This window comes from Anguilla rostrata, chromosome 2 (genome assembly GCF_018555375.3).
Source record: "Anguilla rostrata isolate EN2019 chromosome 2, ASM1855537v3, whole genome shotgun sequence".
Lineage (NCBI taxonomy): Eukaryota > Metazoa > Chordata > Actinopteri > Anguilliformes > Anguillidae > Anguilla > Anguilla rostrata.
In genome coordinates this window covers 31,925,611-31,951,354 of record NC_057934.1, presented here as the reverse complement: position 1 = coordinate 31,951,354, position 25,744 = coordinate 31,925,611, and the positions used below count along the sequence as shown (strand labels likewise).

The following is a 25,744-nucleotide window of genomic DNA, read 5'->3' as shown; positions in this document are numbered from 1 at the left end:
CCCAGCGGTGGGTGGAAAGCTCATGTAACCGCACTGCCTGGAGAAGAGCGACACAGAGCGCAGGCTGGGCCATGCATATTTAAGTGTGCTATCTACATAAATTTCAGACCCGAAATGACATGTTTTTATGCAAATGGGGGTCAATGCAGGACACGGCTAATTCAGAAATATGTTCGCAGATTACCTCTCGCAATAATCGTGGATTTATTTATTTTATTTTATTTTTTTCAGTCGGTTTAAAAGCCACACAGTATGTAAACTTTGCTATGGCCATGGCAGCTGTAAGAAGAAAAGACCACTGACGTGTTTGGGGCGAAAGAGAGTGGATCTTCCCTAAATGGTTATCCCTCTTTCGCTTGACAGCGACAGAAAGCATGTGTCAATACAGGCGCTATAATTGCTCGGCAACAGTGGCGATTTGTTTCCTGCTGTAATCTGAGAGGCCTGTTAATTGTTTGAAGACTAATATTTAGACGTACTCCCATTTGGCTGTCAACCGTGGTACTTTAATAAAAACATTAATTTGATGAATTAAGATAGACAGTTGTTCTTAGAAATAAGGACGGAGTGCTTTGCTGGCAATTCAATCAGTTCCATCTGTGGCTGTTCCTTTTTTTTAGTCGTTATTATTCCTGCACCATTATTTGAGTACCAAATTAAAATTAATTCCTTTTGGAAAATTACGGGCAAGTTTCAAATCCATGTTTTTGAATCAGCACTTGTTCAACTTTAAAAATGAGCGAAACCAGCCTTTTCATTTTTTTTTTCGCATTCAGAGATAACAAGTCAGCAAGACCCATTAAACTCACGTATCTATTGTGCATATTTTGCAATGATTTTTGAGTTCAAATAGAATCGTTCTCAGACATCTGAGATGAGGTTTAGCCTCAAATGTAAACTAATGCAGCAGAGAAGATGGAACTTAACCAAGCCTAACTCAAAAAACTAAAAAAACTGACGTATTGTTGTACTTGTGAATCATGCTCACTGACTATGGTTTCTTGATTTGTATCAATATTTTTATTGAATCTGTCACTAACACGGTGCAGATAGGGCTTGCTGCTGCACAGTAACACGTTAAGTGTTAAATCAACTCTTGCAGAATACATTTGAACTCGTACGAACTCGTTCAGAGTTGAATTAACGCTGAACATTTTACTGTGTGTTGTGCAATAAGCAGCACAAACGTACGTCGCTCTGGATAAGAGCGTCTGCCAAATGCCTGTAATGTAATGTAATGTAATGTAAACCAAGCTCTTAATTGTTTCTTAGTGGATTTGCCCCTCAGTGCAGCAGGTTACTGAACAGAAGCGCAGATAAACATTGAGAGAGCGAGAGAGGTACTCAGGCAATCCTCTCTGTCTGTGTGTGTGGGTTGAGTGACCCGGCTTCAGTGTCAGCGTGTGCGTGTGTGTGTGCCCTCGTGGGCGTGCGTGTGTGCGTGTATGTGTGCTCGCGAGCGTGCGTGTGTGTGTATGTGTCCTCGCGAGCGTGCGTGTGTGTGCGTATGTGCTCGCGAGCCTGCGTGCGTGTGTGTGTATGTGTGCTTGCGAGCGTGCATGTGTGCGCATGTGCGCTCGCAAGCGTGCGTGCGTGCGTGTGAGAGAAAGCTAACCGGCGTGTGTTGACTCTGCCGTGTTTGCAGGGAGCGGATGGAGGCGATGGAGAAGCAGATCGCCAGTCTCACGGGCCTGGTGCAGAGCGTGCTGACCAGAGCGCCAGACAGCGACAGCGCGTAAGAGAGCGGAGCGTCTCCAGCGCCCGTGCCCGTGTCACGCACTCCCTCACACACCGATTACAGCCCTGTAATACAATCAATGAGCAGAGCCAAGCAAGGGGACCTCCTGTTTGTTTAGCCAACGCTGAAATGAGCAGTGTGTGTGTGTGCATGCGTGTGTGTGTGTGTGTGTGTGTGTGTGTGTATTTAGCCAATGCTGAAATCTGGAACAGCAGTGTGTGTGTGTGTGTGTGTGTGTCTGTGTATTTTCAGGGGTGTGTCTGTACGCTTACGTGGACATGGGTGTGTACAGGCATTTGTGTGTATATGCAAGTGTGTGTGTGCGTAAATATGGACGTATGTTTGCAAGGGTGTGTGCATGTACGACAGCGAGAGAGAATGAGCGAGACAGAGAGAGTGAGGGGGAGACAGAGAGAGAGGGGAGAGAAGGAGAGAGACAGACAGACAGAGAGGGGAGAGAGAGACAGACAGACAGAGAGGGGGGAGAGAGAGACAGACAGAGAGAGAGGGAAGGAGAGAGAGAGAGACACAGAGAGAGGTGCGTCTGGCAGGCAGGCAGACAGACAGACAGACAGATAGACAGACAGATGGGCAGGCAGGCAGGCAGGCAGGCAGACAGACAGACAAACAGACAGATAGACAGACGGGCAAACAGACAGACAGACAGACAGGCAGACGGACAGACAGGCAGGCAGGCAGACAGACAGACAGACAGACAGACAGGCAGGCAGGCAAGCAGGCAGACAGACAGACAGACAGACAAACAGACAGATAGACAGACAGACGGGCAGGCAGGCAGACAGACAGACAGACAGGCAAGCAGGCAGGCAGACAGTCAGACGGGCAGGCAGCGGACTGAAGTGAGCCCCTGGCCTGTGACGATTGATCCTCAGATGCTGCCTGCTGCGGCTCTGCCTGATGGTGGGCCGCTCGGATCCGGGGGTGGGATTTTCACTGGCCTCCCCTTTCTCTTCCAGCGAGAAGACCGAGTCCGCCAACGACTGCTCGGGCGCAGGAAGTGAGTACTCGCCCCCCGCCCCCCCCCCTCCGATGACACGCAGCGGGTCGCTCGCAAAGCAGTCTCGTCATACGACATTCACCACTCGTTTTTCGACTGACGCGTACGAGGCTGTTTAGAGAGGTCGTGTTCACAGTGCCTCGTGTCAGATTTTCTAAATTCAAATCGGGAAAATTCAATCAATTTGCAACTGACATTTTCGGTCTACAATAGAAAACGGTAGCCTAGTAACGTAATAAAAATAACAATAGTTTTTCATTGTTTTCTTTGCCCGGGTGGTAAATGTAAAATGACTGTATTGCTTTGCGCACTGACCATGGCTGCCTCGCTACTTTTGAATCTGCTACCTGCTCCAGAGATTCCTGTTCCCAGTGCTGGTTGTTTCCCTGGAGCAAACAGCTTGAGCGCACAGACTTCAGGCCCAAAGCAACTTTTTTTTTTCTGCAGTGCGCTTGCCCCCCGCCCGCCTCTGCCCCCTCCCTCTCTCTCTCTTTCACTCTCTCTGCCCCCTCCCTCTCTCTCTCTCTTTCACTCTCTCTGCCCCCTCCTTCTCTCTCTCTTTCACTCTCTGCCCCCTCCCTCTCTCTCTCTTTCACTCTCTCTGCCCCCTCCCTCTCTCTCTTTCACTCTCTCTGCCCCCTCCCTCTCTCTCTCTTTCACTCTCTCTGCCCCCTCCCTCTCTCTCTCTCTTTCACTCTCTCTGCCCCTCCTTCTCTCTCTCTTTCACTCTCTCTGCCCCCTCCCTCTCTCTCTTTCACTCTCTCTGCCCCCTCCCTCTCTCTCTCTTTCACTCTCTCTGCCCCCTCCCTCTCTCTCTCTTTCACTCTCTCTGCCCCCTCCTTCTCTCTCTCTTTCACTCTCTCTGCCCCCTCCCTCTCTCTCTCTTTCACTCTCTCTGCCCTCTCCCTCTCTCTCTCTCTTTCGCCCTTCTCTGTTTCTGCCGTCTCCTGTCTCTTCTCTACTCATCTCACCGCGAGCCCCCCCCCCCCAGCGTAGTTCCCCTTCCGTGGGCCAGAGCTTAAAAAGCCAGACCAGAGCCACGCCCCGAAAGGGGGCTCTGAACAAAGCCCCTGCTGGCTGGGGGGTCGCTGTGCCGCTTAGCCGTAGCTCGGAAGGACAGCGGATCCTTCGTCCCGCGCTGGCGGCTTTGAAACAGATTTTTGTCTTCTGGTTTGTTTCGTTTTTTTTTTCTCTTTAACGAGTTCATTCCTTCTTTGTTTCAGCTGGACGGATAAAAAAAAGGAAAGGTATCGCTTCTCTCCGCTCTTGCCCCAGTGTGTCGAAATCAGACCTGGGTTCAAATGCGTGCTTGTTTCGGATTCAAATACTTCTCTGTGCTCTGTTGATCTTGCCTGGCGTAACTGAGCCTGCCAATACGACCAGAAGACGGGGTTTGAGGGTATTTCATTGGTTTCAATACACCAGACGTGATCAGCAAAGCGTAGAAAAGTATTTGAATCCGAGACGAATGCGTATTTGAACCCAGGTCTGGTCGAAGTAGAGGCGTCTTTCCCGCTGTGTGCCGTCTGTTTGTGTGTCTCTCTCCTGGCCCTCCTGTGTATTCCTGAGGGGAGGGGGGATGGGGGGGGCTGTGGGGGGGCTGGGGGCTGGGGGGGCTGGGGGTTTTCTAAGGTTTCCGAGGCACGGACAGCGCTGGTCCAGCAGGGTGATTTGTGGGCCGCCTTTGTGTCAGAGGACTGAATTATGCTCGGCACTCCCACCCCCCCCCCCCCCGCAGTATCCAGGCCTTGTTCGCAGGAAAACAGGACCTACGGACCTATTCTTCTTACCCACGGTTCAGAGAGCCGTTTGTGAACCTGGCTTGGATTTGTTAAAGGCTGTTTTGTAAAGAGGAGGGACAGCAAGCAAAGTTTGAGAAACACAAATGTGTGTGGGATGTGGGCGTGTTCGGTTCCCTCGCCAGGTTGTTCCCACCCCCCTCCCCGCGCCCCCCTTCTCAGAGTGCGGGTTTTACGACAAATCGATGCCACCGGTCGGTAAATCCGGCCACAGCGTGACGTGTGGCCAGCCTCCAGCCCCCCCCCCCCACCCCGCCACCTCCGCGTGCTTCCCCACGGCCGCTGTTTCTCCGGATCGGATTCTCTGGGGGGGTTGCGTATTCGCTCTGGACCAGCTGCCTGTTCTTGCCTCGTGTTGAGTTTAGAAGCCCAGGAGGACCTCTCGCTCCGCTGGCTCTTGCTCCTCTGTCCGCTCGCGCGGGGCTGTAGGTGTGATCCTGTGGGCTCTTAGACTGGTGCTTGCGCTGTAGGCGTTGGCCTTTGGGGCGCTGTAGTGTGAAGGGCTCAGTTTGTGGTTTAATGCGGTGTAGTTTTGTGTCTGAACGATGTAAACTGATCTGTGGGTGAGGCCTGACTTGTGTCCATCTCTGTTTAGGTCCGCGATGAAAACAAACTTCTGACGTGCTAGCACGTGTGAGCCCTGTATATTAATTCTGGGTGTGCACGAGAGAGAGAGAGAGAGAGAAAAAAAAAGAGAGAGAGAGAGAGAAAAAAAGAGAGAGAGAGCGAGAGAACGAGAGACATAGAGACAGCAGAGAGCAAGCAAGAGAGAAAGAAAGGAGAGTAGAGTGAGATAATGCCAAGCACCTCATCTCCCTTGGAAATATTACATATGATGCTGCAAAAGTGATTTGTGAAAAAAAGTGATTTTGGTAAATGACTCACTGTCACTTTTCTCCGATTGGCAGCCCTGACGCCGTCGGCGCCTCTGGCTCTGATGCCGCCCCCCCCTGCCGGAGCCGCGCAGGCCACCACCGTCACGCGCTTGCAGATGCAGCTGCACCTGCACGACCTGCAGCACAACGCCACCGAGCTGCGCGACCAGCTGTCCCAGCTGCGCAAGATGCAGGTGACGCACCTACGCCTGACCCTTTGAAGAAGAAAGCTTTTTGGAATGTTTTTTCCAAATTATAAGCCAGTGTCCCGCCGCTCCATTGCTTTCAATGACCGGATGCGATTGTTGCATCAGCATTAGAATATTCAGTTAAGACCATCTTAATTATATATTTGTGATCTTACACCTTAAAGCAGGGGTCTCAAACTCAGAGCCATGGAGGGCCGTGTGTATGCTGCTTTTTATTCCAACCTCAGACCTTGATTATATCATTAATAATTTGCTGAATTAGGGCTGTAGGTCTGCACATAATGCATTATAAAGCAAAATGTGTTATTTGTGTTGTCTAAATAACTACTGTTGCTTATATTTTGTGCTTTAATGCAGTTAAATGCATATGGCTGCATGAGTAATTGGAATCAATTAAGGCAGCATTAATCGGTTGGAATTAATACCTGCATACACAAGGCCCTCTGTGGCAATGAGTTTGAGACCACTGCCTTGAAGAGTTAACAGTCCCTGCCAAATGCACAAATGTCTCTCTGCATGCCATAACAATCCAGCGAATGCAGGTCCTTTAGTTAACGACCTTTATGATTAGCTTAGCCTTTAGCCATTTTAGATGTGGCCTAAATCAGAACATACGGCATCTTGAGATACGTCTATATTCCATTATTTTGTTATGATCGCAACCCCCGAAGCACAAATTCTAACTGTCATTTTTCAGTTGGACCTCGTGGACGTGGAATTCTTCCTCTAATACAGTTAGCACGCTATCTTTTAAAGCTTTGAATTTGCGTCATTCTATCTGTAGTGTAAGGAGAGAATGTTTTAGATCGGAAAGAGAAGTGATTGTATCTGACTCCCATTTTATTTTAACCGATGTGTGGAACTCTAGACTCTGGACATCTATACACACTGAGGCGTCCTGTTACCCTGGAGAGTAATTCAGCACGAGTCCATGGAATCCCTCTTTTGCTGCATCAATATCACTCCTTGTGGAGAGGTTGATTGCTCCCTGAGGAACCGTCTCTCAGTTTATACACCTTGGGGTGGATGATAAAAGGCAGAATTAATTGGAAAATATTTATTATCCCTTGCATAGTGTCAAATTTACCAGAGCGCTCGTACAGAAGATAGTCCATCAATTGTACAGTAAATCGGACCGGTGAAAATTGCAGCGCCCTCCACAGTGCTGCAGTCATTTTAACCCTTTAAGGTGTGAGTACAAAAATATGTGATTGGAATTGGAGATCGGACAGTTCTAGAACACTGACTTAAGAATAATTTTTAAAAAAACAAAAACATTTCAAAATACCTACTCTGGCAGTCTGATGGCTGTGTGTGAGGCTGTAAGAGAGAGAAAAAGAGATGGCTGCTTGCCGCAGCTGACTGGTCAGATGGATCGATACGTGCAAAAGCTGGACAGGCCAGAGCTAAGGAACAAGTGATCTCCACTGGACTGGTGAGTCCAGTAAGTACAGTAAATTTAGTAAATTTACTTTACTTACTGGGAATTTACTTAGTCTGAATTTTTGCAGGGCCTCATGTCCTGTAACACAGAGTCCAGGCTGCACAATTTACTTACTGTTCCTGTCAACTGCTCATCTAGGAGCAGCAAGACAGCTTCCAGAGGTTTGAGAACATAGGTGCAAGGAATGGATGACACTGCAAACGACACATGAAATAGATATTTAGAAGCAGGCAACTGAGCGTCAAAGCATGCGTCGTACCTTTGAACCCCCGTTACCAGGGTGTACGGAAACGCTCGCTGCTGTACGGCATGAATAATGAATAGTACGGCCGATGAATAATGAAGGACACCGTGCCGGGTGGTGTGCGCTATGGGTTTGCGAGCTGTGAAAAAGGTCCATCACACTGACAGGGGTTCAGACACGCGCAGAAGAAAACGAAGGCTTCTTCGGCCGAAAATGAAAAGCGAGGCCCGTCCGGGCTGCTGCCTGTTTCCTTCCTTGCCTTTTTTTTTGTTCTCTTTCTCTCCCCCTCTCTTTCTCTGTTTCTCCCTGCCTCCCTCCCTCTCTCTCTCTCTCTTTCTTTCCGCTTCTCCTTTCCCACACTGGTTGCTCGTTAGTGCGTGCGGTCTCTGGCCCTGGGACTGAGAGCGGTGGCTCGTTCTCACTCCAGCTGCCGTCTGTGTGTGTCGCGTCTCTCCCAGCTGCTCGCCTCCCGCGGCCACGTTTTCCCATCATCCTCTGCTCCAGCTGGGCCCCCTCGCAGCACACGGCGAGGGGGGGAGCTCAGCGGCCACATCTGCCGCTGGAATGCGCTACTTGCTACGTACAGAGATGGGGCAGGCCTCGCCGGGGGTGGCTGTGACTATAGGACTGAGGAGGCTGTGCTTGGTGTGGATGGAATACTTAAAAACATGCACACACACACACACACACACACACACACACATTCATTGCTATACTTGTGAGGACTTCCCATTGACTACATTCATTCCGTAACCTCTAACCCTAACCCTAACCCCAACCGCTACATGCCTAACCTTAACCCTAACCTTAACCTAACTGTAAACCGAACCCAAACCCTAAGTCTTAACCCTAAAAACAGCCTCTTGAACTTGTGGGGACCAGCAAAAGGTCCCCACCTTGCGTAATTTCCCTCATCTTTCTATCCTTGTGGGGACATTTGGTTCTCACAAAGATAGTAATGCATGTCCACACACACACACATACACACACGTCCATGCACACACACACAGACACACACACACACACTTTTGCGTACATGTGCAGCGAGCAATCATGAGGTGCTTTCACGGTGATAGAGCAACCCGTTTAATATTGTGGTGTACAAACGTAGGAGGACACAATAAATCAATGAACCATCTCCTTTTGCGTATTAATCCATTTCCGTTGCATTTTACTGAATTCAGAAATTCTCTTGTGCTTCCAACGCAGGGGTTCAAAGCCATCACAGACAGGTTCTGTCCAATAAAACACCTAATTAATTTAGATTAGGGACCGCAGCCTGGAATGCATACTCATTGTCTTTGCACACAAATACAGACCAGAGCAAGAGCAGGGCCCGTTTGTTAACACACAGACACATGCACCCACGCGTGTGCACTGATTTTAATTTAATGCTGTGAATTAGGGAAGCGTAATATATCGCAACGATAATTATTAAATGCAATAAAGGTCATTGCCACTGTGCAGTGTACTGCCTTTCTTTGTCTTTTTCTCTTTAATTATACCTGATGCGGTAGTAAACAACCACACTTCAGAGGCCGCGTGAAATACTTCTGGAAAAAAATGTCACCACTGTTATCTGTTGGGTGACCATAAGGCAGCCAATCAGCAACAAGGGCTTGCAGCTCCACGTGATTGACAAAATAACATGATCACACTGAAGCTGTACAACTGTGATGCTGATTGGCTGTCTTATCAACATCCAATAGATAACAGTGGTCACTTTTTTTTCTCCAGGAAGCATTTTACACAGCCTCTGAAGTGTGGTTGTTTACTACCACATCAGGTATAATTAAAGAGAAAAAGACAAAGAAAGGCAATACACTGCACGGTGGCCGTGACCTTTATTGCATTTAATAATTATTGTTGCGATATATTACACTTCCCTAATTCACAGCATGAAATTAAAATCAGTGCACACGCGTGGGTGCATGTGTGCGTGTGTTAACAAACGGGCCCTGCTCTTGCTCTGGTCTGTATTGGACTACTTCAGGTATAATTTATTTTTTAAAAGGAAAGGTAATGCACCATATGCTATCTATGATTGTTATTGCATTTGATAAATATCGTCGCGATATATCGCCCATTTCTACAATGAATAAGTAAAAAATGTTCCACACAATTCAATGCGTTTGCGTCCGTGTGTGTGTTCGTGTGCAGCTCCAGAACCAGGACTCAGTGCGGTCGCTGCTGAAGCGGACGGAAACAGAGATCAGCGTGCGAGTGACGGACGCACTACGCAAACAGGAGGACCCCCTGCAAAGACAGCGCCTCCTGGTGGAGGAGGAACGACTGAAGTACCTGAACGAGGAGGAGCTGATTATTCAGCAGCTGCAGTGCGTTTGGTCACTTAACATCAGTGCTTGTCACTAGCATTTTAACATTAGACTGAGAATGAATTTTAAAGGGAGCACAGACACTGACTGTCAAAGGGATGACAAAATTACTATGCTTTCAGTTTCTAATGGAACATACTTGTTCCACATGCCAGGGCAATTTAGTGCAGCAATTGTAGCAGAGAAAACATGACAACTGTCTATTACTGTTAAATTGTTCAATTGTTCAAACAAAAAAAGAAGCTAGCAAATTGTCTCAACTTGTAACAGCTTCTAAAATAAATTGGAAAAGTTCAATGAAAACATATTTGATATTATAAACCTCCAGTAAGCTTGACATAACACATTTGGATTCGCCCTACTCTGCCCATAAGTGTGGTCTGTTTGATTAGCGACAGGAAGGTGTGTAGGAGTAAAGCAGTAACTTCATGGTAGCCATTTTGAGTCATTGCGGTCTGTGGTCTAACTGCTTCGTCCTGCAGTGACCTGGAGAAATCTGTGGAGGAGATCCAGAAGGACTCGTCAGTGAACCACCGGCTGGTGACGGCGCAGGAGCTGGAGGAGAAGGCCACAGTGCTGAGGAAGCTGGGAGAAACGCTCACCGAGCTCAAGAGTGAGTCCTTAGCTTGGAGATCTGCTGAGAAGCGCACTCTAGTAGACATCTAGAGGAAGGAAATCCACAACTGTAATGCTTTTTCGCCTGTTCACTGATTCACAAAGTACCACAGAGAGTGGAAAGTGTGTACAACTGCGCTGCCTGTGAAACAGGGACACATTGCTGGGTCATGCATATTTAAATTGTGCTATCTGCATCATTTTCAGAACCAAAATAACTAATTTATTTTGTAAATGAGGCTCAATTTGTGGCATGCCTGATTTACGACGATGATCTCAAATTACCTCTCGCTATTAGAATGGATTTCTTAAGACAACCTGAAATTTGGCAGTAATTGGGTGCAGTCTATTTAAAATCCATGCAGGAGAACAAATATTCCATACAACGGTCTCCATCTTTGGATTAACATAAAAATTAACTAAAAATGACAAGCTATCATTCAGTACTATAATTGCTTTTGGTCAAGGGTGCCATTGAATCTGCCACTTACAATTTTCGTTTTCTGCTGTCATTTAAAGGCATACTATTCAGGATTTCTTCTCTTGCTTCACTCCTGTATTTACAATAAAAAAAATTCCTCCTCTATTCTCAACCCTTCCTACAACCCCCAAGATGACGAAGCTCACGCACCAAAAAAACAGCTAAATATTTTGCTCTGGCTAGCTATGGCGGTAGCTTTATAACATCGTATTGCTGGCTGTTGTAAGTTCGGGGAAGTAGCATAGAAGACCTCCAGGCTGCGGCCAACCAGCCAAAGGGGCAACAAAGGCAAATGACCCGCTCATTCATCTAAGATAGAAATTTAGTGAAATATGAAATGTATCTCTCTGACAATGGATATTGGTCTGTAGTAGACAAACTACAGTCATATCTGGAAAATATGCCTAACCTATACGGGATAGTAGGATTTTCTGACTGGTGGACCCACCCCTATTAACTAGCAAATGATAGCTAGCTAGCTCATATGAACCAAGAGAAGTGGATTGGAATCTTATCCTTCAGCCAAGTTGTTGCTTTGTAAAATATCAAACCCACAGCAAATTCTCTGGCCCTCACGGCCAGCCAGCTAACGGCCTGCCAAACATAACTGAATTTAGTTAGCTAATAATGGAAGCTACCTAACGTCACCAAACGCTGACCAGCCACAGCTACCAAGGTGAGCCTATCTCTCCTCCAGCACTCACTGAAAACGCACCACTGTAGCCAGTCCATACATGTCCTTCTACTGGCCACATGCTTTTCAGATACTGCCCACAAAGAAAAAAAGGGGTCCCAAACATTTTTTAGAACAACAAACACAAGCAGACAAGCAAGGACTGGACAAAAGTGCACACAGGTACAGATTGTCAGTGCATCATAGTAATGACTGAGCAGGGTTGTTTTATAACATTTTCAAGGTGAAAATCCTGCATAGTATGCCTTTAAGTTGACTGTTTTACTGTACAGAGATTTATAGTTAGCCTTACTCTTGTTTGGCCTTAAACCTTGTTACTTTAATAAAAATCATTAATAGGAATGTTAAATTTATATGAGTTCCATGTAGTTTTCTGGTCATTCAAACAATCTCATTTGTGGCTCCTTTTTTAATAATTCATGCACCATAAATGTGCACCAAATAAAAATAAGAAAAATTTTGCCTAAAATGACACGATTCCAATGAATTCAGCTTCCCTAAATGGCGGCTGAAAACCAGTAACAATGAAATTCTGCAAGGTGTTAAATGAGATAGGTGCTCAGTTTATGGCATAATAAATGAGATCATTTGGCCTAAACTATGTGGAACATACCCATCAAAAAACAAAACAAACTGCATGTTTGTAACAGGGTGTAATTAAATTTTCCCACCCGCAGTATGCGATTCAGTGGTGTCAATACCGTAGACTCAAGTATCTTTCTCTGGTTGAATATTTTGTTGGACCAGTTATTCATCACGCTTCATACATCATGTGTTACAGTACATTGTCATCGAGTCCCACGCTTCCTGATGAGTTGAATTGAAGGCCATTTTTTCTTTTGATTCTCCTATAAAGATCATTCCATGTTTTGTTTATGTCTGCTCCGTCGTATTGAGCAGCACCTATGCAGCCCTAACATTCTGCGCAGGAGACTTCTATATATGAAACCTTTGGTTAAAGTTCATTTCTCAGTTCTGGTCATAGCAAGTGAGCACTGACCGACGATTTATAGCACCAGTTTAGAACACTTGATGTTTCTCTTTCTCACTGACATTGTTTTCACCCATTTCATTGTGTCTCGGTCTTGTCCAGTTCTGCCATCATTAACTGCACTCTCCGACTATTTGGGCATGGTTACAGGGTTACTTCATTTGCATCTATACTTAAGTAAATCAGTCATTAATATGGCAGGGATAACACACAACTGGTGTGCAATAAGTACCATTAAGTATTCTTTCGTAGTAGATCTGACAGTGTTAATTAATACATGGTGTGTGTGTGTGTGTGTGTGTGTGTGTGCATGTGTGTATGTCTGTGTGTGCACGTGTAAGGATGTGTGTATTGATCTCAGCTTCTTCTGTCCCTGCAGACCAGTTCCCCAGCCTACAGAGTAAGATGCGGGTGGTGTTAAGGGTTGAGGTGGAGGCGGTCAAGTTCCTCAAGGAGGAGCCACATAGGCTGGACGCCTTACTGAAACGCTGCAAGACGGTCACAGACACGCTGACCACCCTGCGCAGGCACGACCATACACCGACCGCACTGCCATAAACTAGTTACACTATTATTCACTGCAGTATTGCACTGGCTTATACTGAAGTGAGAATTTTTGCATTTGCTTCAAGCACACCCCTCCACATCTTCATCCGAATGCCTAATGTGGTTCTCCTGTGGTTCTCTTCATCCGAATGCCTAATGTGGTTCTCCTGTGGTTCTCTACGGCCTAATGCCCAATGTGGTTCTCTTGTTTAGACAATGACATACAACAGCTCCATACTATAAGATCTCACACAGTGACCAATATGGGCAGTGAGATCAGATTAAACCAATCAATATTAGGTCTTGTAATTCTCCCAGATTGCCCCTGGTGACATATATGTTGCTTTCCTCACAGCTGATAATAAGGGTGATCTGTGTGTATCCCTGCAGGCAAGTGAATGAGGGAACATGGAAGAGCCAGGAGGACTTTGCAAGCTCGTTGCCCAAGCAGGGGGACGAATTTAGCAAGAGCGCAGACTTTGACATTCCTACCAGCCCTCCTCTCAGCCTCAACAGCCTGGGGGGCAGCACCAGCCTCTCCAACTGGACCCCTCACTCCAGCCCCAGCCAAGGCAACCCCTCGGGTCTGCACCATGACCCCCAGCCCCCGGGGTCCCTGAAGAACCGGGCCCTGGACGATCTGTCGGGCCGCCGGGGCGTAGACAAATCGGTGTCGGCGGAGGTCAGACTGGTACTGGGCACCTGTCTTGCATGCGCACTACTTTGTGTGTCCCCTGTGTCTGATCGATAGTGTGTGTATGTGTGTGTGTGTGTGCGTGTGTGAGACAATGCCTGTATTATAGGAATATATGCCTGTGTTTGGATTTGAGCATTTGTGTCTGGGTTCTGATTTGTGTTTGCGTGCAGCCTTGTCTGTATGTGTGTTGGCATGCACAGGACAATTTGGATACTGCATATTTGAGGTTTTGTGAGGTTAGTGAGGATAGTTTTGTACATGCAGTGCAATCAGTACCCAGTGGGCTGAGAGGTTTATTTATCGAATAGAGCCCCTGAAAGAAGCAATGACCTGCATCTGTGACCTTGCTGTATGTGTGTGTGTGTGTGTGTGTGTGTGCGTGTGTGTGTGTGTGTGCGCGTGCGTGCGTGCCTGCGTGCGTGTGTGTGTGTATGTATGTGTGTGTGTGTGTGTGTATCAGGCCGCTGAGCGGGACTGGGAGGAGAAGCGGGCGAACCTGACGCAGTACAGCGCCCAGGACATCAACCGGCTCCTGGAGGAGACGCAGGCTGAACTCATGAAGGCCATACCGGACCTGGACTTTGCAGCCAAGCAGATCAACAAGCCCTCGGCGATCCCCGTGTCCCAGAGCGGCAACACCACCCCGGAGCACCGCCCAAACAAGCCCCAGCACTCCGCCCACAAGCTGTCCAGCAAGGAGCCCGGCTCACGGCGTGGCTCTGGTTAGACATCACGCCAAGCCACAGAATCCTGCATACCGATCCTCACTGATAATTCATGAACACTGATAGTCGCTGATAATCCATAAACACTGATAGTCACTGATAGAGTAGACTCTGATCCTCACTGATAATTCATAAACACTGATAGTCGCTGATAGAGTAGACTCTGATCCTCACTCATAATTCATAAACACTGATAGTCACTGATAGAGTAGTCTCTGATCCTCACTGATAATTCATTGACACTGATAGTCACTGATAGAGTAGACTCTGATCCTCACTGATAATCCATAAACACTGATAGTCACTGATAGAGTAGACTCTGATTCTCACTGATAATTCATAGACACTGATAGTCACTGATAATCCATAAACACTGATAGTCACTGATAATTCATAAACACTGATAGTCACTGATAGAGTAGACTCTGATCCTCACTGATAATTCATAGACACTGATAGTCACTGATAATCCATAAACACTGATAGTCACTGATAGAGTAGTCTCTGATCCTCACTGATAATCCATAAACACTGATAGTCACTGATAGAGTAGACTCTGATCCTCACTGATAATTCATAGACACTGATAGTCACTGATAATCCATAAACACTGATAGTCACTGATAGAGTAGTCTCTGATCCTCACTGATAATTCATAAACACTGATAGTCACTGATAGAGTAGACTCTGATCCTCACTGATAATTCATAGACACTGATAGTCACTGATAATCCATAAACACTGATAGTCACTGATAGAGTAGACTCTGATCCTCACTGATAATCCATAAACACTGATAGTCACTGATAGAGTGGACTCTAATCCTCACTGATAATCCATAAACACTGATAGTCACTGATAGAGTAGACTCTGATCCTCACTGATAATTCATAGACACTGATAGTCACTGATAATTCATAAACACTGATAGTCACTGATAATTCATAAACACTGATAGTCACTGATAGAGTAGACTCTGATCCTCACTGATAATTCATAGACACTGATAGTCACTGATAGAGTAGACTCTGATCCTCACTGATAATTCATAAACACTGATAGTCACTGATAGAGTAGACTCTGATTCTCACTGATAATCCATAAACACTGATAGTCACTGATAATCCATAAACACTGATAGTCACTGATAATTCATAAACACTGATAGTCACTGATAGATAGACTCTGATCCTCACTGATAATTCATAAACATTGATAGAGTAGACTCTGATCCTCACTGATAATTCATAAACACTGCTAGTCACTGATTGAGTGGACTCTGGTACTCGCTGATAAGGTAGACACTGATACCTACTGATTGGCTGGTCACTGGTACTCAATGGTGTGCCCTGCGATGAATTGTTGGCTTCTCTAGGGTGTATTCCTGCCTCTCGCTCAATGCACGCTGGGATTGGCTCCAGCACCCCCCGCGACCCTGCCCTGGATAACCGGTATAGATAATGGATGGATGCACGGATGATACTCACTGAAGGAGTGAACATTACTACTTATTGACTGGACACTGATACAGATTGACTGGACAATGATACTCCCTGACAATGGGGACACTAATACAGATTGACTGGACAATGATACTCACTGACAATGGGGACACTGATACAAATTGACTGGACAATGATACTCCCTGACAATGGGGACACTGATACAGATTGACTGGTCACTGATACTCACTGACAGCTAGAAAACTAGCCAGTTATCTAATTTGGCCACGTTCTTGCTGACTGGAGGTTTTTTTTGTGTGGTTTTTCACCCCCTCGGGTGCAAAATATAATTGTAGTTAGATAGTTTGCCCTTATTGCTTCATGCTAACATTAGCTGACATTTATTATATTCTGATTCTGGGTATATTTTGGTTGTATTTTTTTTTAGATATAAATAAAACATTTCCTAGTACAAGAGTTCCTTCAGTCATTGCTATTTAGTAAAACCTATCTAAGTTAATTGATTACAACTTGAGTGATTCCACACTGGGTAGTTATTTCTCGTGTTATTTATTCAATGCTAAACGTTAGATAAAAGTGCCTTAATTTTTTCCCTTCGGTTGCTGCTTATAGTTGTCTGGAGCCACCCGTGTGCTTTTAAGTTGTGTCTTCGTGTCTGTCTCAGCAGTAAATTAGACATAGGGAAAGATAGGGTGATAGTTAAAAAGTAAATATTTGGCAAAGCTTTGTGACGATTTCAGGATGAAAGCAAGTTTCAGGGGGAGTTTGTCTGCCTCCGTTGCTGACTGTTTGAGTACCTCGAGAGCACCTTGAGAGCAAGATTCTTGATCTCAGTGGCCAGCTTTCTGGACTCTACTGTTTGCAATTGGTAGAGTTCCAGGAACTGAGTAGCATGTCCTTTAAGGAGCTGGTGTGCATGCCAAGGCAGGGAAGGGGGGAGAATCCAGAGCAGGCTGGGAGAGATAGTTGGGTACAGTAGTGCAGAAAAGCGTAAAAATTTAGAATTAAGGGTGTAATGCAATTCAGCAAACTAATATGCTTTACGTTTGCTCACTGGCTTTTAAAATAATCGCTCGCTCAGTAAGAAAACACTCTTTTTAGGACACTCGTGAAGGCTGAAGTACGTAGGTTGTTTGTAGGTTGTTTGTAGGTTGTTTTAAGCGATGCCGACGTCTCTCTGCAGACGAGCTGATGGTGCCTCGGTATCGCACGGAGAAGCCCTCCAAGTCGCCCCCGCCCCCGCCACCCCGCCGTAGCTTCCCATCATCCCATGGGCTCACCACCAACCGCAGCGGGGAGGTCATCGTCACCAGCAAGACCATCAAGGTGGGGGCGGTGGACATATATTACAGAGAATAATCCATGAGGAAGATACCACAGAACACACACACACACACACACACAAATGTGAAATGCAAACAAAAAAAAACAAGCAAAGGACCTTAGATTTATGAATATCAGCTGGCTGTGATATCCTGACAGCCTTTCCATGCGCACCTCCTAAACTCTTGGTGTCCCATCCCTGTTGTCCTGCAAGCATGTCCCTCACTCTCTCTCTCATGTCCCCTGTTGTCTTACGGCCTTGATACACAGGCACCATTTTGAGGCAATGCAGATGGGCAATTTATCCCACAAATGTGACCAATAGTATTTTTCACCGTACTTTCATTTCTCTGAGCCCACGATGTTATCCTCACCGATTCGGTCCCATTTGCTCATCTCCGTTCTTCTTCCAGACGGTATTGGCCGTCTACATTGCCTAAAAGCAAAGCCTGTGTACCGTGGCACTTATTGTTCCGTCTGTGCAGAAGTCCGAGTCGGAGGAGACGGAGACCCAGAAACCCCACGTCAAGCTGCGGCGGACCGTCTCCGAGGCCCCGCGGCCCGCCTCCACCCCCCCTGTCATCGCCGCGTCGGGGGTCAAGGAAGATGACGACGAGGAGAAGATCATCGCCGAGCTGGAGGTAGGAGGCTAGGTTTCGGGGAGGGGAGCCAAAAATTGCACATCGTCAGTCGGCCGACACACTAGTAATTCAGCTGTCTCACAAAATTGTTGCAACATTGTGAACACAGCAAGAGTGTTAGCACGTTGTCTGCATTGCTGCCACACTCTTCACCTAAGCTACAAACTACTGGTAGACTACGCCCTTCACTATTTATAAGTCTCAATATTTATAGTGTTTTTACAGTTATTGTTATTAAGTGCCTCTATTAAAGTTCTTCACCATGCAAGATGTTTTTGAAAGACCATGTGTACTGTGCCGTCTGGCTGTGTGTGATCACCGAAGGTCTTGGAGATTTAAAAAACATATTAACAGAGGCAACAAATCAACTCTTGCTGTATAGTTGTTTTGCCTCAGGCACATGAGGTCAGATGAATGCAACAACCCAGTGACCCCATTTACCCCCTGCCTCGATGGACCAAGCCCTGTTCTTGAGTTTGGATGCAGTGCTAAACTCCACACAAGCTGCACTCTCACTGATTGAACTCCGTAAGTGAGTGAGAGATACCCAGCTAGCCACATTAATCAGTGTCTCTAGAAGGTTCTGGAATGGGATCTGAAAGCTCCTTGATCGTGCTGCGTCTTCTGTTCCCTGTCCTACATGTTGCTGGAAGTGAAGAGCAGGCGGACCTGCGCTGCCATTTTGCTGTTCTCGGCTGTATATAACATTCACTTTTTTATGCTGTGTCCTTTGTGCCGGGTTAAGAGGCTTCCCTGTCCGGCACCTGTCACTCACCGTGTCTCCGCCCCCTGCCCCTCCCCTTCCTGCCAGGTGTTTCAGAGAGCCCCAATTAGAGTCAAAGTGTCCCCTCCCCACTCCCTGCCCAGCACCCTGCGCAGGACCAGTACCCCTCCCTCCAGCCTGGACCTGTGGCCCTCAGGGGCCGCGGGAAGGAAGGTAAACCCGTGCCGGCTTGTGTGGACTGCTGCCCTCGAGGCCCCTCCCTCTGCCTCGCCTTCGTCCCTCCCTCATTCCCCTCACTAACCCCTCCCCCTCACGCATCAGGTGCCACTAACTCACCTGCGGGCGACAAGGGGATTCAGTCCAGGGTCATAGCAGCCGGCCTTCCGACCCCAATACACATGCCAGTTTTCTCTCTCTGCTGCCTGCATGCTTGGGTTGCAGTGGTGCAGTGTCTCTACTCTGTCTCAGTCTGAGGGCACGGGAGCAGCTGCGAACACCAAACGGATACAAGGGAGGGAGGCATTCCCTCCTTCGGGCCATCGTAGAGACAAACAGCCGCGACAGACACGATTTCGATTGAAGAGACCAGGGGTTTCAAATACGGCAGCAGTTGGTCCGGTTCTCTGGCGTATTATTCATTTTGAGTCCTCGCGATCCGTGTATATGTGCAAGCCATTGCTGTTTCAGTCTCGCAAATGGCAAATTGGTTTCAAGCAATTCTTTTCACCATTTTTCACTTGCAAAACAGAAAATACGGAGAGGCTAATAAGAGGCTGGCGGGCAAAAGGCAGGGTCATCAGTCAAAACTGTTCAGGCATGCCAGTCATTGAGATAATGTATCTTTCAGTGTCCTGTTCAAAAATTAGCTGGGTGTAATAGGTGTAACATAGCACATTCTAAAAGTGAGTCTCGTTTTTTTTGTTTAAAGCTTCAGTTTTTCTAAAGGTCCACTATGAAGGCAAGGGGAAGTTTTAACATACTAGTTAGCTGGAGAAAATTACGGAGGAAATGTTCGTTTTAAAGAAATCATTGTGCTTAAGGTTTTCTCTTTAAATTTTATTCGTGTTCAATGGGTGGTGTGTTTTACCAGGGTCCAGGAGCTTCTGACCCACTGCACTGGCAGATATCCCAGCTGCATATGCTCCCACCTGGGGGGGGGGGGCACAGCTGCAAGTAATTAATTCATCCTAATTAATTTGAACTTTTACATTTAGGATTATCTATGATAACGTGCCCTCCTCTATCCATCCCCCCTTTTTCAGAAACACAAACACTCATTTACGTCATTTAACTTTAGGCCTACAACAACAGACTAAATAGCCTAGGTTGGATATAGTAGTCCAAACGTAAAATAATTATGAATGTTAATTTCTTCTGGCAGCCCTAGTGTGTCTGTGCTATTTCGGAGACATCTTAGAAGCGTCTGTTTTACGACCTTTGATCCATTTTTTCTGTGTGTGACCATTTGATTTTCATTAAACTGAGGTGAATTAGGCCTATGTTATGGCTAGAGTGGTGGGAGCCATGACTGAAGACGTTAAGATTGTTTGAGAATGTTCCCTGAATCTCCCTGCATACTGTGTACTGCTTTGTTGTACACTTCTACTTCACATTCCAGCCTGTGTGAAGTCTCTTACCACAACGGTATTACTCCTTGAAACAAGGTCTTCATGCGGTAAACAATTTATTTTGAATTCACATTTGCATTATTATGCCTCTAATTATAAGACTGAAGTGACACTGCTCCCTGCGTGTGGTCGAACCGACGATGTGACTCGTTTTAAAAATGTCAATTTAGACATCGACATTTTGTCTCCGCCTTTCCCCCACCCTCCTCTCGTTAGTCTCCCTGTTTTATTATTTTGAAAAACGGAAAAAGGAAATGTTAAAAACGGCTTTGCCGTTTGCGAGGCTCAGACAGCAAACAGTTTGCCACGATATACACGGATCCCTCGCTCCCCACACACACCCCGCACGCACACACACCACCTCATCTAACAGTCTGGATCCCGCCGTCTGTCTAACTGATGTACTGACACCACTAGCTCATGTCTGCTATAATAACAGTGATGACAACCTAACAACACCTTCTCTTATTACTAACCTGAGCACTCACTTCAAATCTCTTACACTTAAGGAAGTCTCAGGTCTAGTAGTGAACAGCTGGATTGTACGTGCAGAACCAAACGTGTGTTGTGTGTCAAGGGCGGTTGGGGGTTGGCAATGTGTTAATGACGTACCTTACAGTGGAAAGCAATGCGATCGGTAGGTGAGTACGGTGTGATCATGCCAGGGGTTAACCTCCTGCGTCTTTGCACCAAGTTTGTAGATGACATATTAAAAAAAGCGATGTGGTGGTATAGGACATGGTGCCTGAGTGTGCCGTCTGTCCAGAGGTGGAAAATCCGGGTTCAGAAAGTAAAAGTCCTCCCCGGTATTTCGTTCCAACCACGTGGATTCCTTAATTAGCGCAATTCTTAAGCCGAGAGGTAGAACTAGTCAGTAGAATCAGCTGGCTGGGTTAATGGGTGGAAGAAATACATGGCAGGACTTTTACTTTCTGACCCCTGGACTTTCCACCTCTGTGTGTGTCATCGTGTGGGCTGTGGTGGTGGTGGTAGAGTGCCGTGTGGTCATGTGGTACCGTACACTGTGTCTGTCAGACGTCCTCAGCTTCCCTGGACTGCTCCAGCCTACGGTGGGAGTTGGGCAAACTGTATAAGCGTAACGCCAGCTCCCCAGCACCAGACTCACAGGTACGCACCTGATGCAAACAGTGATTTTTTCTGTGCTTCCTGTTGTTACACTGCTGTGAATCTCTTCCGCCGGATAAATTCGTATCCCCTGAGATTCGTTCGTGCTGCAGTTTGAACAAGCGAGCTGCGTATCGACCTCCCTGTAAGAGAGAGGGCACCGAACCCGGACCACGTCTGTGTTTCATCAGCGCCAAATGAACGCGATGGGGCCCCCGAAAGACGGCTAAGCCGCAATTGGCTACCGCGGCGGTTGCGTGCGAACCTATTGGGAATGGCTGCGTGGAAAACAGCCTGAGAAAGAGCAAGCCTGAGTGAACAGTTTGCCCTTTTCGCAGAAAAAGCTGGCTGGCTGCAGCGAGGGAGGCGCTCTCAGTAAAGGTCGTTGTCAGAGCTGTCCAGACCTATTAAAACCTGCTCTGCAGCCTCTCTCCGGTTCTGCTTCACTTTGTTATTCCAACCTCCGCCCCCCTTTTCTGTGAGGTTGCTCTCATTATAATGACAGTGAACAGCCAACAGAAAGTCTGACGCTGCTCTTTGTTGTTATCACAGACAGCATTAAATTGGATTATCATTCTCTGTCATTTTAGTGATTATTATACTCCAGTAATCATTGCTGTAGGGTAGTGGTGGTAGAAGTAGCAGGTTTTGTTAATGTAGAAGAATAATTTGCACTACAATTGAAGCTCAGCTGGTTCTTTCCTGTTTGTTCTTGAATTAGTATGGCAGGATTTATCAGTTGAATCTTGGAAGTATTAATAGCCTAGCTCACTGCTCACATCTTTGTTTTCAGGAACGTGATGTTACTGCCCCCAGTTCCTCATCCAGTCAGGTCCCCCGCATCATGCTGACTGACTGGACATCTGTCTCTTCTTCCCGTTCTGAGAGCCCGGTCAGGGCTGGTCCAGAGGGACACTTTGCACAGAGAACACTGCAGGGCATAACCACAGGAAGAGGCTGCAGTAACGTCAAGAGCCCTCACCAAGCCTTTGGTGTCACCTCAGCCATTGACCCGAGACTGACCACAGTGGATGACCAACAGTTAACGAGGATTGGCCTCACCCCTCAGAAACAGAGCCAGGCACTCCCCAAGGTGTCCAAGCCTCCTGAGGAAATTCCTGCAGTCCGGACACAGAGGAGGCCCCAAAGCTACGAGCTGAGGATCCAGGAGTCCTTTGAAGAGGCGGGTGGAGAGGAGGGCAGGGAGGACCTGGCCCTTATCCTCACAGACAGGGAGGTGAGGGTGCTGTCCGGCAGAGAAGCTCAGAAGCTCAGCAGTTCAGGAGCTGGCCAGGAGGTGCGGACTGTGATGGTCCAACCTGAGGCACCAGAGGGCGATGCCGAGCTCCCCGCACCTGGGACTAAACCTTGCAGGCTGCAGTTGAGCAGCACCCCACTGATCCTGTTGTTCGGAGAGTCCCTGCAGGTCAAAGAGGCCTACAGACAACTAGAGGCACTGCTGGAGGAGGACGAGGAGGAGGAGGAGGAGGAAGAGGCCGGAGACCTCCAGGCTGGAGGCCAGGTTTACCGTCAGAGTCAGAGGTGGAGGCCGGTGCCCAAACCGAGGATGGCGAGGACTCAGGGCGCCTCCAGGAGAGCTGGCCCCAGGATACAGCTTCCCAAGGGGCAGCTGGTCACCCTGAGGGAGGCTTTGAGGCAGGGCCTTCAGACAGGAAACAGAACCCTGCAGCTCCTCATCAGCGCAGAGCGGGACGCCAGCACGTTGTCTCTCAGGGTGGGCGACTGCAGGTCAAAATCACCTTGCCCTGGGGTTTCCGCGTCAACGCCGAATGGGTCAGCCCGTCCTCAGCAGAGTCGAGCTGAGGGGGGCGGGCTTAAAGGGGCGCTGGCAGGAGACGTCCGCAGCAGCACCTTCCAGAGGCTGGACAGCCTGGAGGAGACCATTCGCGTACTGGAGAACACCCTGCAGGAGATCAGCGCCAACCCCTCAGCGGGCTACCTCTTCCCCAGAGACTTTCTCAGGCAGCTGAGCTCTGACAGCAGGAGCGAGCCTTGTAGTACTGGGCAGATCACAGAAGGTCCAATCCCTCCGCCCAGAACTGCAGACTCGGAGGCCACCTCCCCCTCCCCCATCTCCAAGAAGAAGCCTCCTGTCCCACCCAAGCCATCCGGCATCCCGGTGCACCTGATTAAGGTCTTCCCGCCCTCCGTGGTGTGTCATTTCCTGTTTGGTCATACAGTGATCTCCTTGGTACTCTTCTGGCTTGGGATTGGCCTTCTCTCTGAAAAATCCTCTCCTGGGAGACAAGCAGGGGCTGTTCTTTCACCTGACTGGCAGTGCTGGACAGCTTAATTTGCTGCTATTGTATCTGTTATGTGCTCTTGCTACTGAAGATATTTCAATTTTTGAATTCTCTTAAAAGTGAATCATATTAAATCGGAGTTCAATTAAAATTAATTTAATTAAATATGAGGATAAAGGTATTGAGAGGCACTTTGGTTGACCTATTACAGGGGCACTTAACAGACTAAAGCAAATAAGTGGTTTCCTAGCTTCCTTGTTTCTTCAGAAAGAGTCTACAACCTCACCTTTAGAGATGGACTGACCCAGGTATAATCCAATGTCATTGTAATTAGTTTGCTAGGGCTAGCAATTGAGTACTAGCACTGGAACAGTCACACGCTCATTTGGTTGCTGGTCTCTATTTTCTGAAGGTGGGGTTACTGGCTTGTTTGAATGCATGGTTGTTGGGAACGTGCGTATTGATTTCTCTGTTCTGTCATGTTCCCCATCTGTAAATCAGTGGACTCCTGTCGCTGCATCAATAAACTGTCCCCTCCCTCACTGACCTCTCACTAAAAGGTCTGCTGAAGCCTCTTGATTGTTTTTCCCCAACGTGCAGTGGTGTTTCCTGTCCAATACTCTGAAATCAATAACCGAGTTCCAGCCTTATTATTGCTTGATGCCTATTGACGTATTTGCCCCTTGGTTTATGGGACATCCCTTTAAGGTGTGTTAATGGGACATAACATTAGCATGGCTTAGTGCAATGCATAAAGTGAAAGTCTCATCAACATTTTAAAACATGGAACAAACAAAACATAGATGAAGTGGCTTGGAACATGAAGCCAGTTGAAAAGCAGATTCTCTTGTACTTCCTGTACACTTCCTTCTTATTTTATATCTCTTCCTTCATCAGTACTTCAGACTGAGACAGTGAAAAGCAGCTGCATCTCTTTAGTCCTGCTAAAGGTGGCTGGTGAGGTTTTGGCCTCCGTGCATTTTCTCAAATGTCAAACAACATGCCTTAAAGACAGCCATACCTCCAGGCTGTCATATGATAGAGATGTGCCAGGCATTAAGGGACATAGAGTCTTCAGCATCCGTTAAGGCATACTGGTTTCAGCCTTGCTCTCATAAATATCATCAAGGACAAATTGAGAATAGAGACTGAACTTTGGAAGACCATAAAACAAAGATATGTTGGGGAAACTCCCATTTTCAGATTCTGCTTTCAGGTGCGAATTCTAGGAAGCTATAAAAAATGCAGAATAACATTAAAATTCTTAAATTTTTCAAATTTTTTGTCAGATGATTGATTTTTAATGTCATCTACTAAATATATCTTAATGTATTCATTCTGTATTTTTACACTAGAAATGTTATTTCTTCTAATTTAGTGTAGATATTATGCTAATATGATGATTGTATGTACTGCATGTGTGTATGAGCATTCATGTGCGTATGTAGAAACACATACATATACACAGGTATAAAAAATCTTATATATGGTTATATGAATGTGGAAATGGTTATATGAAATTGAATGGCCAAGTTGTGTGTGAATTTGAGAATGACCAACTTGACTTGCTTATTCGTTATAGAATTAATAAATAATGGTGGATCTCATTTTAAATGTTGGCTAGTGCACTCTTTACATTTCGCTTGCCTCTGCCAGCAAACCCACAGCAATGTGGTGCTCTGCTCAGCTGTGGGGTGTCCGAAAGTCATTAACTCTTCCCTAATTCACTCTCTCGTTTCGAAATACACACAATTAATAGCAGAATTATCGCAGGAGTGCAATCAGGATTTCCATCTCTGACTCTGGTAATGACTGAAATTCTAATTAAAAATACATTAGGAGGCCGTTACCGGGCACCAGCGGTGAAGATATTGTATCTTAACTTTTCATCTGCTTCTGTTCTGCTTTTCCTACAATGAATTAACGAAACCACCAACGAGTCATTATTTGCTCATGCTTAAAAACCTGTGGCTGGCCTTGTCAAAAGTGTTGTCGCACGCAAGAAGAATTTTTATTGGCAAAGTTTCTTAAAACTGGAATTTGTGCGGTGGTTTTATTAGTCGTATCGACTGGGTGATCTGAAAGATTTTCGGGGGGGATGCGAGGGAACAGCTCACTCCGGCTTTGGGACTCACCCGCTGCCCCCTTTCCCTCTCCGCTACAG

At 46.8% G+C, this 25,744-nt stretch overlaps 1 protein-coding gene across 10 annotated transcripts in view; it reads left to right on the top strand.

The window, feature by feature from the left end:
• LOC135247782 (SRC kinase signaling inhibitor 1-like) overlaps positions 1-25,744 on the top strand; it is a 150,514-nt gene that overhangs the window by 111,261 nt on the left and 13,509 nt on the right. For 2 of the 10 annotated variants that reach the window (XM_064321604.1, XM_064321608.1), the window contains exons 7-20: positions 1,646-1,735; positions 2,716-2,756; positions 3,980-4,003; positions 5,464-5,624; positions 9,488-9,663; positions 10,146-10,276; positions 12,824-12,971; positions 13,381-13,681; positions 14,148-14,409; positions 17,059-17,201; positions 17,684-17,839; positions 18,651-18,776; positions 21,227-21,319; positions 22,110-25,738. In XM_064321604.1, coding sequence (XP_064177674.1) covers positions 1,646-1,735; positions 2,716-2,756; positions 3,980-4,003; positions 5,464-5,624; positions 9,488-9,663; positions 10,146-10,276; positions 12,824-12,971; positions 13,381-13,681; positions 14,148-14,409; positions 17,059-17,201; positions 17,684-17,839; positions 18,651-18,776; positions 21,227-21,319; positions 22,110-23,630 — 3,373 coding nt within the window. In that variant the 3' untranslated portion in view covers positions 23,631-25,738. Of the gene's footprint in view, positions 1-1,645; positions 1,736-2,715; positions 2,757-3,979; positions 4,004-5,463; positions 5,625-9,487; positions 9,664-10,145; positions 10,277-12,823; positions 12,972-13,380; positions 13,682-14,147; positions 14,410-17,058; positions 17,202-17,683; positions 17,852-18,650; positions 18,777-21,226; positions 21,320-22,109; positions 25,739-25,744 lie in introns of those variants that run through there. The other 8 variants (XM_064321610.1, XM_064321609.1, XM_064321605.1 and 5 more) reach the window with 7 other exon arrangements.